Here is a 13,264-nt window from a genome sequence, read left to right as displayed (position 1 = left end):
TAACGCATCGTTCACATTTGACATATTTGCTATGGAATGGATATCCACACAGTGAACATCTGCGCATAAATTGCCATATCACAGATGTCAATTGCTGCTGTCGATTTTCTCCACCGCACTCAGGTCAGAGTTTGACGTCCAGTGTGAACAACCCCCTATATCTTGAATTGCAGCTTTTCCATATTTAATGCCATGTTGGTGACTGTTCACATTTCGTAACCTTTCCTAGTGGATATATGTGTATTTCTTCGGCGCTCTATTGGGAGACCCAGACGATTGGGTGTATAGCACTGCCTCCGGAGGCCACACAAAGCAATTACACTAAAAAGTGTAAGGCCCCTCCCCTTCTGGCTATACACCCCCAGTGGGATCACTGGCTCACCAGTTTTCTGCTTTGTGCGAAGGAGGTCAGACATCCACGCATAGCTCCACTGTTTAGTCAGCAGTAGCTGCTGACTATATCGGATGGAAGAAAAGAGGGCCCATATGGGGCCCCCAGCATGCTCCCTTCTTACCCCACTTGTGGTTTGTAAGGTTGAGGTACCCATTGCGGGTACGGAGGCTGGAGCCCACATGCTGTTTTCCTTCCCCATCCCCCTGAAGGGCTCTGAGGAAGTGGGATCTTACCGGCCACCAAGCCCTGAGGCCGGGCTCCATCCACAGACCCATAGAACCTGCTGGATGTGGAGCGGGAGTGCCGTTCAGGGACAAGGCCCTGCAACTTTCAGGTACTCTGTGTCCCCGTATGGCAGACCACGCGCACCCCAGGCTTGCTGGGTGTGCTAGTGCGCCGGGGACTGTAGCGCTGTGCGCTGGGCTTATGGTCCCCGCAGATTACTGGGGGACTTTATGTGTGTGGATCGCCGCGCCGACCGCCCCTGGAGCGGCGGCGCAGCTGCGACTTGTAGTGCGCCGGGGACGCGCCGACCGCGCTTTTACGGCGGCGGCGCTTCTAACTTTAGTCCCCGGCTTTCTGCGGCCTAGCTCCGCTTCGTTAACGCCCCCCACCCTGTCAATCAGGGTAGGGGAGAGACGTTGTTCAATTGGCAGCGCCGAGGGCTGGAGCACGATTTACATGCTCCAGCCCTCTCACTGAGCACAGTAGGACACAGGCTTCGCGCTTTTTCTCTGTGCACGCCCTAGGCCCGCCCCCAGGCTTGCAGCTCCCCAGGACGCCGGCAGCCATTATACACATGCAGTCTGGCTGGAGAACGGACGCAGGCTCTGGGGGACCCAGGCTAGGGGTTTCTGGCGACCACACACCCGCGCTAAGCGGGCGGTAAGCAGCACATACGTGCAGCCCCACTAGTGCCACAGTGTTATATTTTTCGCTGTACATAGACACTGCTGTGTCTAGATATATTTATATACTGCACTGTAAGGTCGCTTCTTGGCTGTACACCCGATATTGCTTGAGGAGACAACAGCATGTCATCCGCAAAACGCAAGGGTGCCAAGGCACGGGCTGTATACACTACTTGTACAGCATGTGGGGCTAATCTACCAGCAGGCTCCAACGACTCTCATTGTGTGCAATGTTCAGTCCCAGTGGCACTTCGTCAGCCAGAGCCTATTGTGGTGGTAGCCCAGGCAGAGACGCCTGTGAACCCTGCCCCGGTGACGGGGACAGAATTTGCAGTCTTTGCTGATAAAATGTCTGTGACTATGACAAAAATCCTGGAAACCTTGCAGTCCAGGCCAGTTGCTCAGACCATAGACACTGCTGTGTCTATGTTCCCCGGTCCCCCTCAGTTGGAACTAATCCGTACTTCAAGGGGGTCCCAGGCATCACAGGCTGAGGGCTCTGACTCCGATGACAGTCCCAGTCCGCCTAAGCGAGCTCGCTGGGAGAGACCCTCCACGTCATCACGCGGATCAGGGTCTCAGCGAGAAGGGTCCCTATATGAGGGTTCAGAGGTGGGTGATCAGGAGTCTTGTCCTGACGCCGCACTCAATTTGGATACGCCAGATGGTGACGCCATGGTAAATGACCTTATAGCGGCCATCAATAGGCTGTTGGATATTTCTCCCCCAGCCCCTTCTGCAGAGGAGGCAGCTGCACAGCAGGAGAAATTCCATTTCCTGTATCCCAAGCGTAAATTGAGTACTTTTCTGGACCACTCTGACTTCAGAGAATCCATCCAGAAACATAATACTTATCCGGACAAGCGTTTTTCTAAACGCCTTAAGGATACACGGTATCCTTTTCCCCCTGACGTGGTCAAACGCTGGACCCAGTGTCCAAAAGTGGACCCTCCAATATCCAGGCTTGCAGCTAGATCCATAGTTGCAGTGGAGGATGGGGCTTCACTTAAAGATGCCAATGACAGACAGATGGACCTTTGGTTGAAATCTGTCTATGAAGCTATCGGCGCGTCGTTTGCTCCAGCATTCGCGGCCGTGTGGGCGCTCCAAGCTATTTCAGCGGGTCTCGCACAGGTGGACTCTCTCATACGTCCAGCAGTGCCGCAAGTGGCGTCCCTAACTACGCAAATGTCTGCGTTTGCGACCTACGCTATCAATGCGGTACTGGACTCTACGAGCCGTACCTCAATGGCATCTGCCAACTCTGTAGTTTTGCGCAGAGCCTTGTGGTTAAAGGAATGGAAAGCAGATTCTGCTTCTAAAAAATGTTTAACCAGCTTGCCATTATCTGGAGACAGACTGTTTGGTGAGCAATTGGCGGAAATCATCAAACAGTCCAAAGGTAAGGACTCCTCCTTACCCCAGCCCAGATCAAGCAAACCTCCACAGAGGAAGTGGCAGTCAAAGTTTCGGTCCTTTCGAGGCTCGGGCAAGCCCCAATTCTCCTCGTCCAAAGGGACTCAGAAAGAGCAAAGGAGCTCTGATTCCTGGCGGGCTCACTCACGCCCCAAGAAAGCAACCGGAGGTACCGCTTCCAAGGCGGCTGCCTCATGACTTTCGGCCGCCTCCCTCCGCATCCTCGGTCGGTGGCAGGCTCTCCCGCTTTTGCGACATTTGGCTGCCACAGGTCAAAGACCGGTGGGTAACAGACATTTTGTCTCACGGGTACAGGATAGAGTTCAGTTCTCGTCCTCCGCCTCGGTTCTTCAGAACTTCCCCACATCCCGACCGAGCAGATGCCCTTCTGCAGGCGGTGAATTCTCTAAGAGCAGAAGGAGTGGTGGTCCCTGTTCCTCTTCAGGAACGAGGTCAAGGTTTTTACTCCAATCTCTTTGTGGTGCCAAAAAAGGACGGCTCATTCCGTCCTGTTCTGGACCTAAAACTGCTCAACAAGCATGTGAACGCCAGGCGGTTCCGGATGGAATCCCTCCGCTCAGTCATTGCCTCAATGTCTCAAGGAGATTTCCTAGCATCAATAGACATCAAGGATGCTTATCTCCACGTGCCGATTGCTACAGAGCACCAACGCTTTCTACGCTTCGTGATAGGAGACGACCATCTTCAGTTCGTAGCTCTGCCATTTGGTCTAGCGACAGCCCCACGGGTGTTCACCAAGATCATGGCGGCAGTGGTAGCAGTCTTGCACTCTCAGGGACACTCTGTGATCCCTTACTTGGACGATCTACTGGTCAAGGCACCCTCTCAAGAGGCATGCCAACTCAGCTTGACTGTTGCACTGGAGACTCTCCAGACGTTCGGGTGGATCATCAACTTCTCAAAGTCAAATCTGTCACCGACCCAATCACTAACGTATCTTGGCATGGAGTTTCATACTCTCTCAGCGATAGTGAAGCTTCCGCTGGACAAGCAGAGGTCACTACAGACTGGGGTGCAGGCTCTCCTTCAAAGTCAGTCGCACTCCTTAAGACGCCTCATGCACTTCCTCGGGAAGATGGTGGCGGCAATGGAAGCGGTTCAGTTTGCGCAGTTTCATCTGCGCCCACTTCAATGGGACATTCTCCGCCAATGGGACGGGAAGTCAACATCCCTGGACAGGAAAGTCTCCCTTTCCCAGACGGCCAAAGACTCTCTGCAGTGGTGGCTTCTTCCCACCTCATTATCACAGGGAAGATCCTTCCTACCACCGTCTTGGGCGGTGGTCACGACAGACGCGAGTCTGTCAGGGTGGGGAGCAGTTTTTCTCCACCACAGGGCTCAGGGTACGTGGACTCAGCAGGAGTCCACCCTTCAGATCAATGTTCTGGAAATCAGAGCAGTGTATCTTGCCCTACTAGCCTTCCAGCAGTGGCTGGAAGGAAGGCAGATCCGAATTCAGTCGGACAACTCCACAGCGGTGGCATACATCAACCACCAAGGGGGGACACGCAGTCGGCAAGCCTTCCAGGAAGTCCGGCGGATTCTGATGTGGGTGGAAGCCACAGCCTCCACCATATCCGCAGTTCACATCCCCGGCGTAGAAAACTGGGAAGCAGACTTCCTCAGTCGCCAGGGCATGGACGCAGGGGAATGGTCCCTTCACCCAGACGTGTTTCAGGAAATCTGTCGCCGCTGGGGGGTGCCGGACGTCGACCTAATGGCGTCACGGCACAACAACAAGGTCCCAACCTTCATGGCACGGTCTCGCGATCAAAGAGCGCTGGCGGCAGACGCCCTAGTGCAAGATTGGTCGCAGTTCCGGCTCCCTTATGTGTTTCCACCTCTGGCACTCTTGCCCAGAGTGCTACGCAAGATCAGATCCGATTGCAGCCGCGTCATACTTGTCGCCCCAGACTGGCCGAGGAGGGCGTGGTATCCGGATCTGTGGCAGCTCACGGTCGGCCAACCGTGGGCAATACCAGACCGACCAGACTTACTGTCCCAAGGGCCGTTTTTCCATCGGAATTCTGCGGCCCTGAACCTGACTGTGTGGCCATTGAGTCCTGGATCCTAGCGTCTTCAGGATTGTCCCAAGGGGTCGTTGCCACCATGAGACAGGCTAGGAAGCCCACGTCCGCTAAGATCTACCACAGAACGTGGAGGATATTCTTATCCTGGTGCTCTGCTCAGGGAGTGTCTCCCTGGCCATTTGCATTGCCTGCCTTTCTTTCTTTCCTGCAATCTGGGTTAGAAAAAGGTTTGTCGCTCGGCTCCCTTAAAGGTCAGGTCTCGGCGCTATCCGTCTTTCCGTCTTTTTTCAGAGGCGTTTGGCACGCCTTCCTAAGGTGCGCACGTTCCTACAGGGGGTTTGCCATATCGTACCCCCGTACAAGCGGCCGTTAGATCCATGGGATCTGAACAGGGTACTAGTTGCCCTCCAGAAGCCGCCCTTCGAGCCTCTGAGGGAGGTTTCACTTTCTAGACTATCACAGAAAGTGGCTTTTCTGGTAGCGATCACATCTCTTCGGAGAGTGTCTGAGCTGGCAGCACTATCATCCAAGGCTCCCTTCCTGGTCTTCCACCAGGACAAGGTAGTGCTGCGCCCCATTCAGGAGTTTCTCCCGAAGGTGGTATCCTCTTTTCATCTTAATCAGGATATCTCTTTGCCTTCGTTTTGTCCTCATGCAGTTCATCGGTATGAGAAGGATTTACATTTGTTAGATCTGGTGAGAGCACTCAGAATCTACATTTCCCGCACGGCGCCCTTGCGCTGTTCGGATGCACTCTTTGTCCTTGTCGCTGGTAAGCGCAAAGGGTCGCAGGCTTCTAAGGCCACCCTGGCTCGATGGATCAAAGAACCAATTCTTGAAGCCTACCGTTCTGCTGGGCTTCCGGTTCCATCAGGGCTGAAGGCCCATTCTACCAGAGCCGTGGGTGCATCCTGGGCATTAAGACACCAGGCTTCGGCTCAACAGGTGTGCCAGGCAGCTACCTGGTCGAGTCTGCACACTTTCACCAAACATTATGAGGTGCATACCTATGCTTCGGCGGACGCCAGCCTAGGTAGAAGAGTCCTGCAGGCGGCAGTTGCCTCCCCGTAGGGGAGGGCTGTCTTGCAGCTCTAACATGAGGTATTTCTTTACCCACCCAGGGACAGCTTTTGGACGTCCCAATCGTCTGGGTCTCCCAATAGAGCGCCGAAGAAGAAGGGAATTTTGTTACTTACCGTAAATTCCTTTTCTTCTAGCTCTTATTGGGAGACCCAGCACCCGCCCTGTTGTCCTTCGGGATTTTTGGTTTGTTTGCGGGTACACATGTTGTTCATGTTGAACGGTTTTCAGTTCTCCGATGTTACTCGGAGAGAATTTGTTTAAACCAGTTATTGGCTTTCCTCCTTCTTGCTTTTGCACTAAAACTGGTGAGCCAGTGATCCCACTGGGGGTGTATAGCCAGAAGGGGAGGGGCCTTACACTTTTTAGTGTAATTGCTTTGTGTGGCCTCCGGAGGCAGTGCTATACACCCAATCGTCTGGGTCTCCCAATAAGAGCTAGAAGAAAAGGAATTTACGGTAAGTAACAAAATTCCCTTCATTTATATTTTTATTTTTTTTCCCTCACTCCCCCTTATGAAAGTCTTGAGGCTGCCAAAAATCCCGGTCTCCAGCTTCACCCTACTTGCTGAGCTAAGAGATTGACACTTAAACAGGATTAGATTGTTTTGCTGCCTCAAAAAAATGCCCTAAACCCTCCTGGCAAAGTTGTGAATGTTAAAGGTGCACGTCTGGGTCAGTTTACAAGAACCGTGCGGAGGCAGAGGGCGCTTGTACTTTACCTATCTGGTGCTTTTCTTCAGCGCTCTATTGGGAGACCCAGACGATTGGGGTATAGCTACTGCCCTCTGGAGGCCACACAAAGCACTACATTAAAAGTGCAAGGCCCCTCCCCCTCTGGCTATACCCCCCCCGTGGTATCACGGGTTCTCCAGTTTTAGCTTTGTGTGCGAAGGAGGTCAGACATTCCATGCATAGCTCCACAGATTTTAGTCAGCAGTAGCTGCTGACTATTTCGGATGGAAGAAAAGAGGACACATATAGTGTCCCCAGCATGCTCCCTTCTCACCCCTGGATGGTGTTGTAAGGTTGAGGTACCTATTGCTGGTACAGGGCTGGAGCCTGACATGCTGTTTTCCTTCCACATCCCCTGGTAGGGCTCTGTGGAAGTGGGATCCTGCCGGCCTCTCAGCTCTGACGCCGGGCTCCATCCACAGACCCATTAGAACCTGATGGAGACGGAGCAGGAGTACGATCAGGGACAGGCCCTGCATCATACAGGTACTCTGTGTCCCCGGCAGGCACAGACACACTCCGGGCTGGCTGGGTGTTGTAGTGCGCCGGGGACCGCAACGTTGGAGTTAGTGTCCCTACAGATTACTGGGGGATTTTTTGTGTATGGGAACGCAGCGCCGACCCCCTCTGGACCGGGCGGCGCTGCTGTGACTTGTGGTGCGCCGGGGATCCGCCGTCCGCGCTTTTACGGCGGCGGCGGTTATAAATTGAGTCCCCGGCTTTTTGGGCCTAGGACGCCGGCAGCTCCGATTCGTTCCCGCCCCCACCCTGTCATTCAGGGTAGGGGAGAGACGCTGTTCGCTAGCAGCGACGAGGGCTGGAGCCTGATTTACATGCTCCAGCCCTCACACTAGGCACAGAGGGAAGCAGGCTTCCCGCTCTTAGCCAGGAACGCCCAGGGCCCGCCCCCCTTCTTTCTCAGGACGCCGGCAGCCATTACATGCAGTCTGGCTGGAGGAAGGACGCAAGGCTCTGGGAGACCTGGACTAGGGGCTATCTGGCGACCACACACCTGCTTTTTAAGCGGGCGGTAAGCGATTTTTCTGTGCTGGTCCCTCTAGTGCCTCACGGTGTTTCGGTGTACTGTGTAGGATATAGAGATATTGTATTTCTTGCACTGTGAGGTCGCTTCTGGCTGCATCTCCCAGATCCCTCTGTGGAAGCAGCAACATGCCATCCTCAAAACGCAAGGCTGCCAAGGCTAGGGCTGTGTATACTGCGTGTGCTGCATGTGGGGCTAATCTACCAGCAGGCTCCGATGACCCCCATTGTGTGCAATGCTCCGACCCGGTGCTGCTTCGCCAGCCGGAGTCCGGAGGGGTAGTGACCCAGGCTGAGACGCTTGTAAGTTCTGCCCCGGTGACAGGGACAGACTTTGCAGTTTTTGCTGATAATATGTCTGTGTCTATGGCAAAAATCCTTGAAACCTTGCAATCTATGCATGGGGCTCAGTCTTTGGGCACGGCGAGGCCTCTGTCCTCAGGTCCCCCTCACTTGGAATTAATCCAGCCCACAGGGGGGTCCCCGGCTTCACAGGCCGAGGATTATGACTCAGATGATAGCCCCAGCCACCCTAAGCGAGCTCGCTGGGAAAGACCCTCGACGTCATCACACTGCTCAGGGTCTCAGCGCAATCAGTCTCCCTGTGATGTGTCTGATGAGAGTGATCAGGAATCCATTCCTGGAACCCCTCTCAACCTGGATACCCCTGATGGGGATGCCATGGTAAACGACCTTATCTCAGCCATCAATAGGCTGTTGGATATTTCTCCCCCAGCCCCTTCAGCAGAAGAGGCGGCTGCGGAGCAGGAGAAGTTTCGTTTCCTTTATCCCAAGCGTAAATTGAGTGCTTTGTTGGATCACGCTGACTTCAGAGAATCAATCCAGAAGCACGACGCTCACCCAGAAAGGCGTTTCTCTAAACGATCTAAAGATACGCGTTTCCCTTTCCCCCCTGAGGTGGTCAAGCGCTGGACACAGTGTCCAAAGGTAGACCCCCCGATTTCCAAACTCGCAGCTAGGTCCATAGTTGCAGTGGAGGATGGCGCTTCACTTAAAGATGCCAATGACAGACAGATGGACCTTTGGTTAAAATCTGTCTATGAAGCTATCGGCGCGTCGTTTGCTCCGGCATTCGCAGCCGTATGGGCACTCCAGGCTATTTCAGCTGGCTTAGCAAAAGTGGATGCTATCATACATCCAGCAGTGCCGCAAGTGGCGCACCTTACCACGCAGATGTCGGCGTTTGCGTCTTACGCTATCAATGCGGTCCTAGAATCTACCAGTCGCACCTCAATGGCGTCCGCCAATTCGGTAGTTTTGCGCAGAGCCTTGTGGTTAAAGGACTGGAAAGCAGATGCTGGTTCCAAAAAATGTTTAACCAGTTTGCCTTTATCTAGAGATAGACTGTTTGGCGAGCCATTGGCTGATATCATTAAGCAGTCCAAGGGTAAAGACTCCTCTTTACCACAACCCAGAACAACCAAACCTCAGCAGAAAAAGTGGCAGCAGAGGTTTCAGTCCTTTCGAGGTTCGGGCAAGACACCGTTTACCTCGTCCAAAGGGACTCAGAGGACGCAAAGAAACTCAGATTCGTGGCGGGCTCACACGCGCCCCAAGAAAGCAAATGGAGGTACCACTTCCAAAGCGGCTACCTCATGACTTCCAGCCCCCTCCCTCCGCATCGCCGGTCAGGGGCAGGCTCTCCCGCTTTTCCGGCATTTGGATGTCACAGGTCAAAGACCGGTGGGTGACGGACATTTTGTCTCGCGGGTACAGAATCGAGTTCAATTCTCGTCCTCCAGCTCGGTTCTTCAGAACCTCCCCACATCCAGACCGAGCAGATGCTCTGCTGCAGGCGGTGGACTCCCTAAGAGCGGAAGGAGTGGTGATCCCAGTCCCTCCTCAGGAACAAGGGCAAGGGTTTTACTCCAATCTTTGTGGTTCCAAAAAAGGACGGCTCGTTCCGTCCTGTTCTGGACCTAAAACGGCTCAACAAACATGTGCACGCCAGGAAGTTCCGGATGGAAACCCTGCGTTCTGTCATTGCCTCAATGTCCAGAGGAGACTTCCTTGCCTCAATAGACATCAAAGATGCTTATCTCCACGTGCCAATTGCTACAGAACATCAACGTTTTCTACGTTTTGTGATAGGAGACGACCATTTTCAGTTCGTAGCTCTGCCATTTGGTCTGGCGACAGCCCCACGGGTCTTCACCAAGGTCATGGCGGCGGTGGTAGCAGTCTTGCACTCTCAGGGACACTCGGTGATCCCTTACCTAGACGATTTATTGGTCAAAGCTCCCTCTCAAGAGGCATGTCAGCGCAGCCTGAATGCTACGCTGGAGACCCTACAGTCTTTCGGATGGATCATCAACTTTCCAAAGTCGATCCTATCACCGACTCAATCACTAACGTATCTTGGCATGGAGTTTCATACTCTAGCAGCGATAGTGAAGCTTCCGCTGAACAAGCAGCGGTCACTACAGACAGGGGTGCAATCTCTTCTGCAGGGCCAGTTGCATCCCTTGCGGCGCCTCATGCATTTCCTAGGGAAGATGGTGGCAGCCATGGAAGCAGTTCCCTTTGCGCAGTTTCATCTGCGCCCACTTCAATGGGACATTCTCCGCCAATGGGACGGGAAGTCAACGTCCCTGGACAGGAAAGTCTCGCTTTCCCAGACGGCCAAGGACTCCCTACAATGGTGGCTCCTTCCCACCTCATTGTCTCAGGGAAGATCCTTCCTGCCCCCATCCTGGGCAGTAGTCACGACAGATGCGAGTCTGTCAGGGTGGGGAGCAGTATTTCTCCACCACAGGGCTCAGGGGACGTGGACTCCGCAGGAGTCCACCCTTCAGATCAATGTTCTGGAGATCAGAGCAGTGTATCTTGCTCTACTGGCCTTCCAACAGTGGCTGGAAGGAAAGCAGATCCGAATCCAATCGGACAACTCCACAGCGGTGGCATACATCAACCACCAAGGAGGGACGCGCAGTCGGCAAGCCTTCCAAGAAGTCCGGCGCATTCTAATGTGGGTGGAGGACAGAGCATCCACCATATCCGCGGTTCACATCCCAGGCGTAGAAAACTGGGAAGCAGACTTCCTCAGTCGCCAGGGCATGGACGCAGGGGAATGGTCCCTTCACCCGGACGTGTTTCAGGAAATCTGTCGCCGCTGGGGAGTGCCGGACGTCGACCTAATGGCATCCCGGCACAACAACAAGGTCCCGGCATTCATGGCGAGGTCGCGCGATCAAAGAGCTCTGGCGGCAGACGCCTTGGTTCAAGATGGGTCGCAGTTTCAGCTCCCATACGTGTTTCCGCCTCTGGCGCTCTTGCCCAGAGTGCTACGCAAGATCAGATCCGAGTGCAGCCGCATCATACTCGTCGCTCCAGACTGGCCGAGGAGGTCGTGGTATCCGGATCTGTGGCATCTCACGATCGGTCGACCGTGGTCACTGCCAGACCGACCAGACTTACTGTCCCAAGGGCCGTTTTTCCATCAGAATTCTGCGGCCCTGAACCTGACTGTGTGGCCATTGAGTCCTGGATCCTAGCATCTGCAGGATTATCTCAAGGAGTCGTTGCCACAATGAGACAAGCTAGAAAGTCGAATTCGGCTAAGATCTACCACAGAACGTGGAAGATTTTCTTATCCTGGTGCTCTGCTCAGGGAGTGTCTCCCTGGCCATTTGCATTGCCCAAGTTTCTTTCCTTCCTGCAATCGGGGTTAGAAAAGGGCTTGTCGCTCAGCTCCCTTAAAGGGCAAGTTTCGGCACTATCCGTGTTTTTTCAGAAGCGTCTAGCACGTCTTTCTAAGGTGCGCACGTTCCTGCAGGGGGTCTGTCATATTGTGCCCCCGTACAAGCGGCCGTTAGATCCATGGGATCTGAACAGGGTACTAGTTGCTCTCCAGAAGCCGCCCTTCGAGCCTCTGAAGGAAGTTTCCTTTTCTCGACTGTCACAGAAAGTGGCGTTTCTTGTTGCGATCACATCGCTTCGGCGAGTGTCTGAGCTGGCAGCTCTGTCATCCAAGGCTCCCTTCCTGGTGTTCCACCAGGACAAGGTAGTGCTGCGCCCTATTCCGGAGTTTCTCCCTAAGGTCGTATCCTCTTTTCATCTTAATCAGGATATATCCTTGCCTTCTTTTTGTCCTCATCCGGTTCACCGGTATGAAAAGGACTTACGTTTGCTAGATCTGGTGAGAGCACTCAGAATCTACATTTCCCGCATGGCGCCCATGCGCCGTGCCGATGCACTTTTTGTCCTTGTCGCTGGTCCGCGCAAGGGGTTGCAGGCTTCTAAAGCCACCCTGGCTCGATGGATCAAAGAACCAATTCTAGAGGCCTACCGTTCTGCGGGGCTTCCGGTTCCTTCAGGGCTAAAAGCCCACTCAACCAGAGCCGTGGGTGCGTCCTGGGCATTACGTCACCAGGCTTCGGCTCAACAGGTGTGCCAGGCAGCTACCTGGTCCAGTCTGCACACTTTCACCAAGCATTATCAGGTGCATACCTATGCTTCGGCGGATTCCAGCTTAGGTAGAAGAGTCCTGCAGGCGGCAGTGACACCCCCGTAGGGGAGGGCTGTTTTGCAGCTCTAACATGAGGTATTTCTTTACCCACCCAGGGACAGCTTTTGGACGTCCCAATCGTCTGGGTCTCCCAATAGAGCGCTGAAGAAGAAGGGAATTTTGTTACTTACCGTAAATTCCTTTTCTTCTAGCTCTTATTGGGAGACCCAGCACCCGCCCTGTTGTCCTTCGGGATGTTTTTTTGTTGTTTGCGGGTACACATGTTGTTCATGTTGAACGGTTTTTCAGTTCTCCGATGTTATTCGGAGTTAATTTGTTTAAACCAGTTATTGGCTTCCTCCTTCTTGCTTTGGCACTAAAACTGGAGAACCCGTGATACCACGGGGGGGGGTATAGCCAGAGGGGGAGGGGCCTTGCACTTTTAATGTAGTGCTTTGTGTGGCCTCCAGAGGGCAGTAGCTATACCCCAATCGTCTGGGTCTCCCAATAAGAGCTAGAAGAAAAGGAATTTACGGTAAGTAACAAAATTCCCTTCTTTTATTCGGTGAGCGCAGTAACCTACAGCAACCTTTTATTTCTTCCACCTGCAGAGTAATTCAACGTCCAGTGGAATGACTCGTCGAAATACTTACGTATGTAGTGAGCGCGCCTCCACCGATCGACACTCGGTCATTCAAAATGGCAAAGAAAACAGGTAAGATTTCTGGAGGGGGGATTCTGGGCCCCCAATGGCAGATACTTGTCATATATATGCACACTTTTACAAGAGGACAGACTTCTTTTAAAAGGCTTATTTCCAATACTTAATGTTTAAAGGGGTTGTCCACTCCTTAGGATAGGTCATCAATGGCTGATTGGCTGGGGTGCAGGGTGTCGTACCCCGGCCGATCGACTGTTCTTGGTGCAGGTGGACTGAGAAGCTCCGTTCCGGAGCTGCCCCGTCTTCTGATAGCAGTCGGGTACTACACATCCGCTTCCTATTGATTTAAATAGGAGGTGTATGTGCAATACTCATCCAAGGGCGCTATCAGTTGGCGGCACCGCTCCAGAACCATGCGTTTGCAGCTGCCGCCGCCGGCATTAACAATGGCTGTTCAATGAAGGTGCTGGGTGTCAGACCCCAGCTGATCAGACATTGAGGACCGATC

At 53.6% G+C, this 13,264-nt stretch overlaps 1 protein-coding gene across 12 annotated transcripts in view; it reads left to right on the top strand.

Annotated features, from left to right (window-relative positions):
* The window catches only part of MARK3 (microtubule affinity regulating kinase 3), a 115,719-nt gene that overhangs the window by 65,547 nt on the left and 36,908 nt on the right, over window positions 1–13,264 (top strand). For all 12 annotated transcript variants that reach the window (XM_075331031.1, XM_075331033.1, XM_075331030.1 and 9 more), the window contains exon 14: window positions 12,707–12,810. In XM_075331031.1, the coding sequence (XP_075187146.1) occupies window positions 12,707–12,810 (104 nt within the window). The remainder of the gene's footprint in view (window positions 1–12,706; window positions 12,811–13,264) is intronic.

This window comes from Anomaloglossus baeobatrachus, chromosome 12 (genome assembly GCF_048569485.1).
Source record: "Anomaloglossus baeobatrachus isolate aAnoBae1 chromosome 12, aAnoBae1.hap1, whole genome shotgun sequence".
Lineage (NCBI taxonomy): Eukaryota > Metazoa > Chordata > Amphibia > Anura > Aromobatidae > Anomaloglossus > Anomaloglossus baeobatrachus.
Note: the sequence above shows the minus strand (reverse complement) of the source record. Positions and strands in the feature narration are given on the sequence as shown.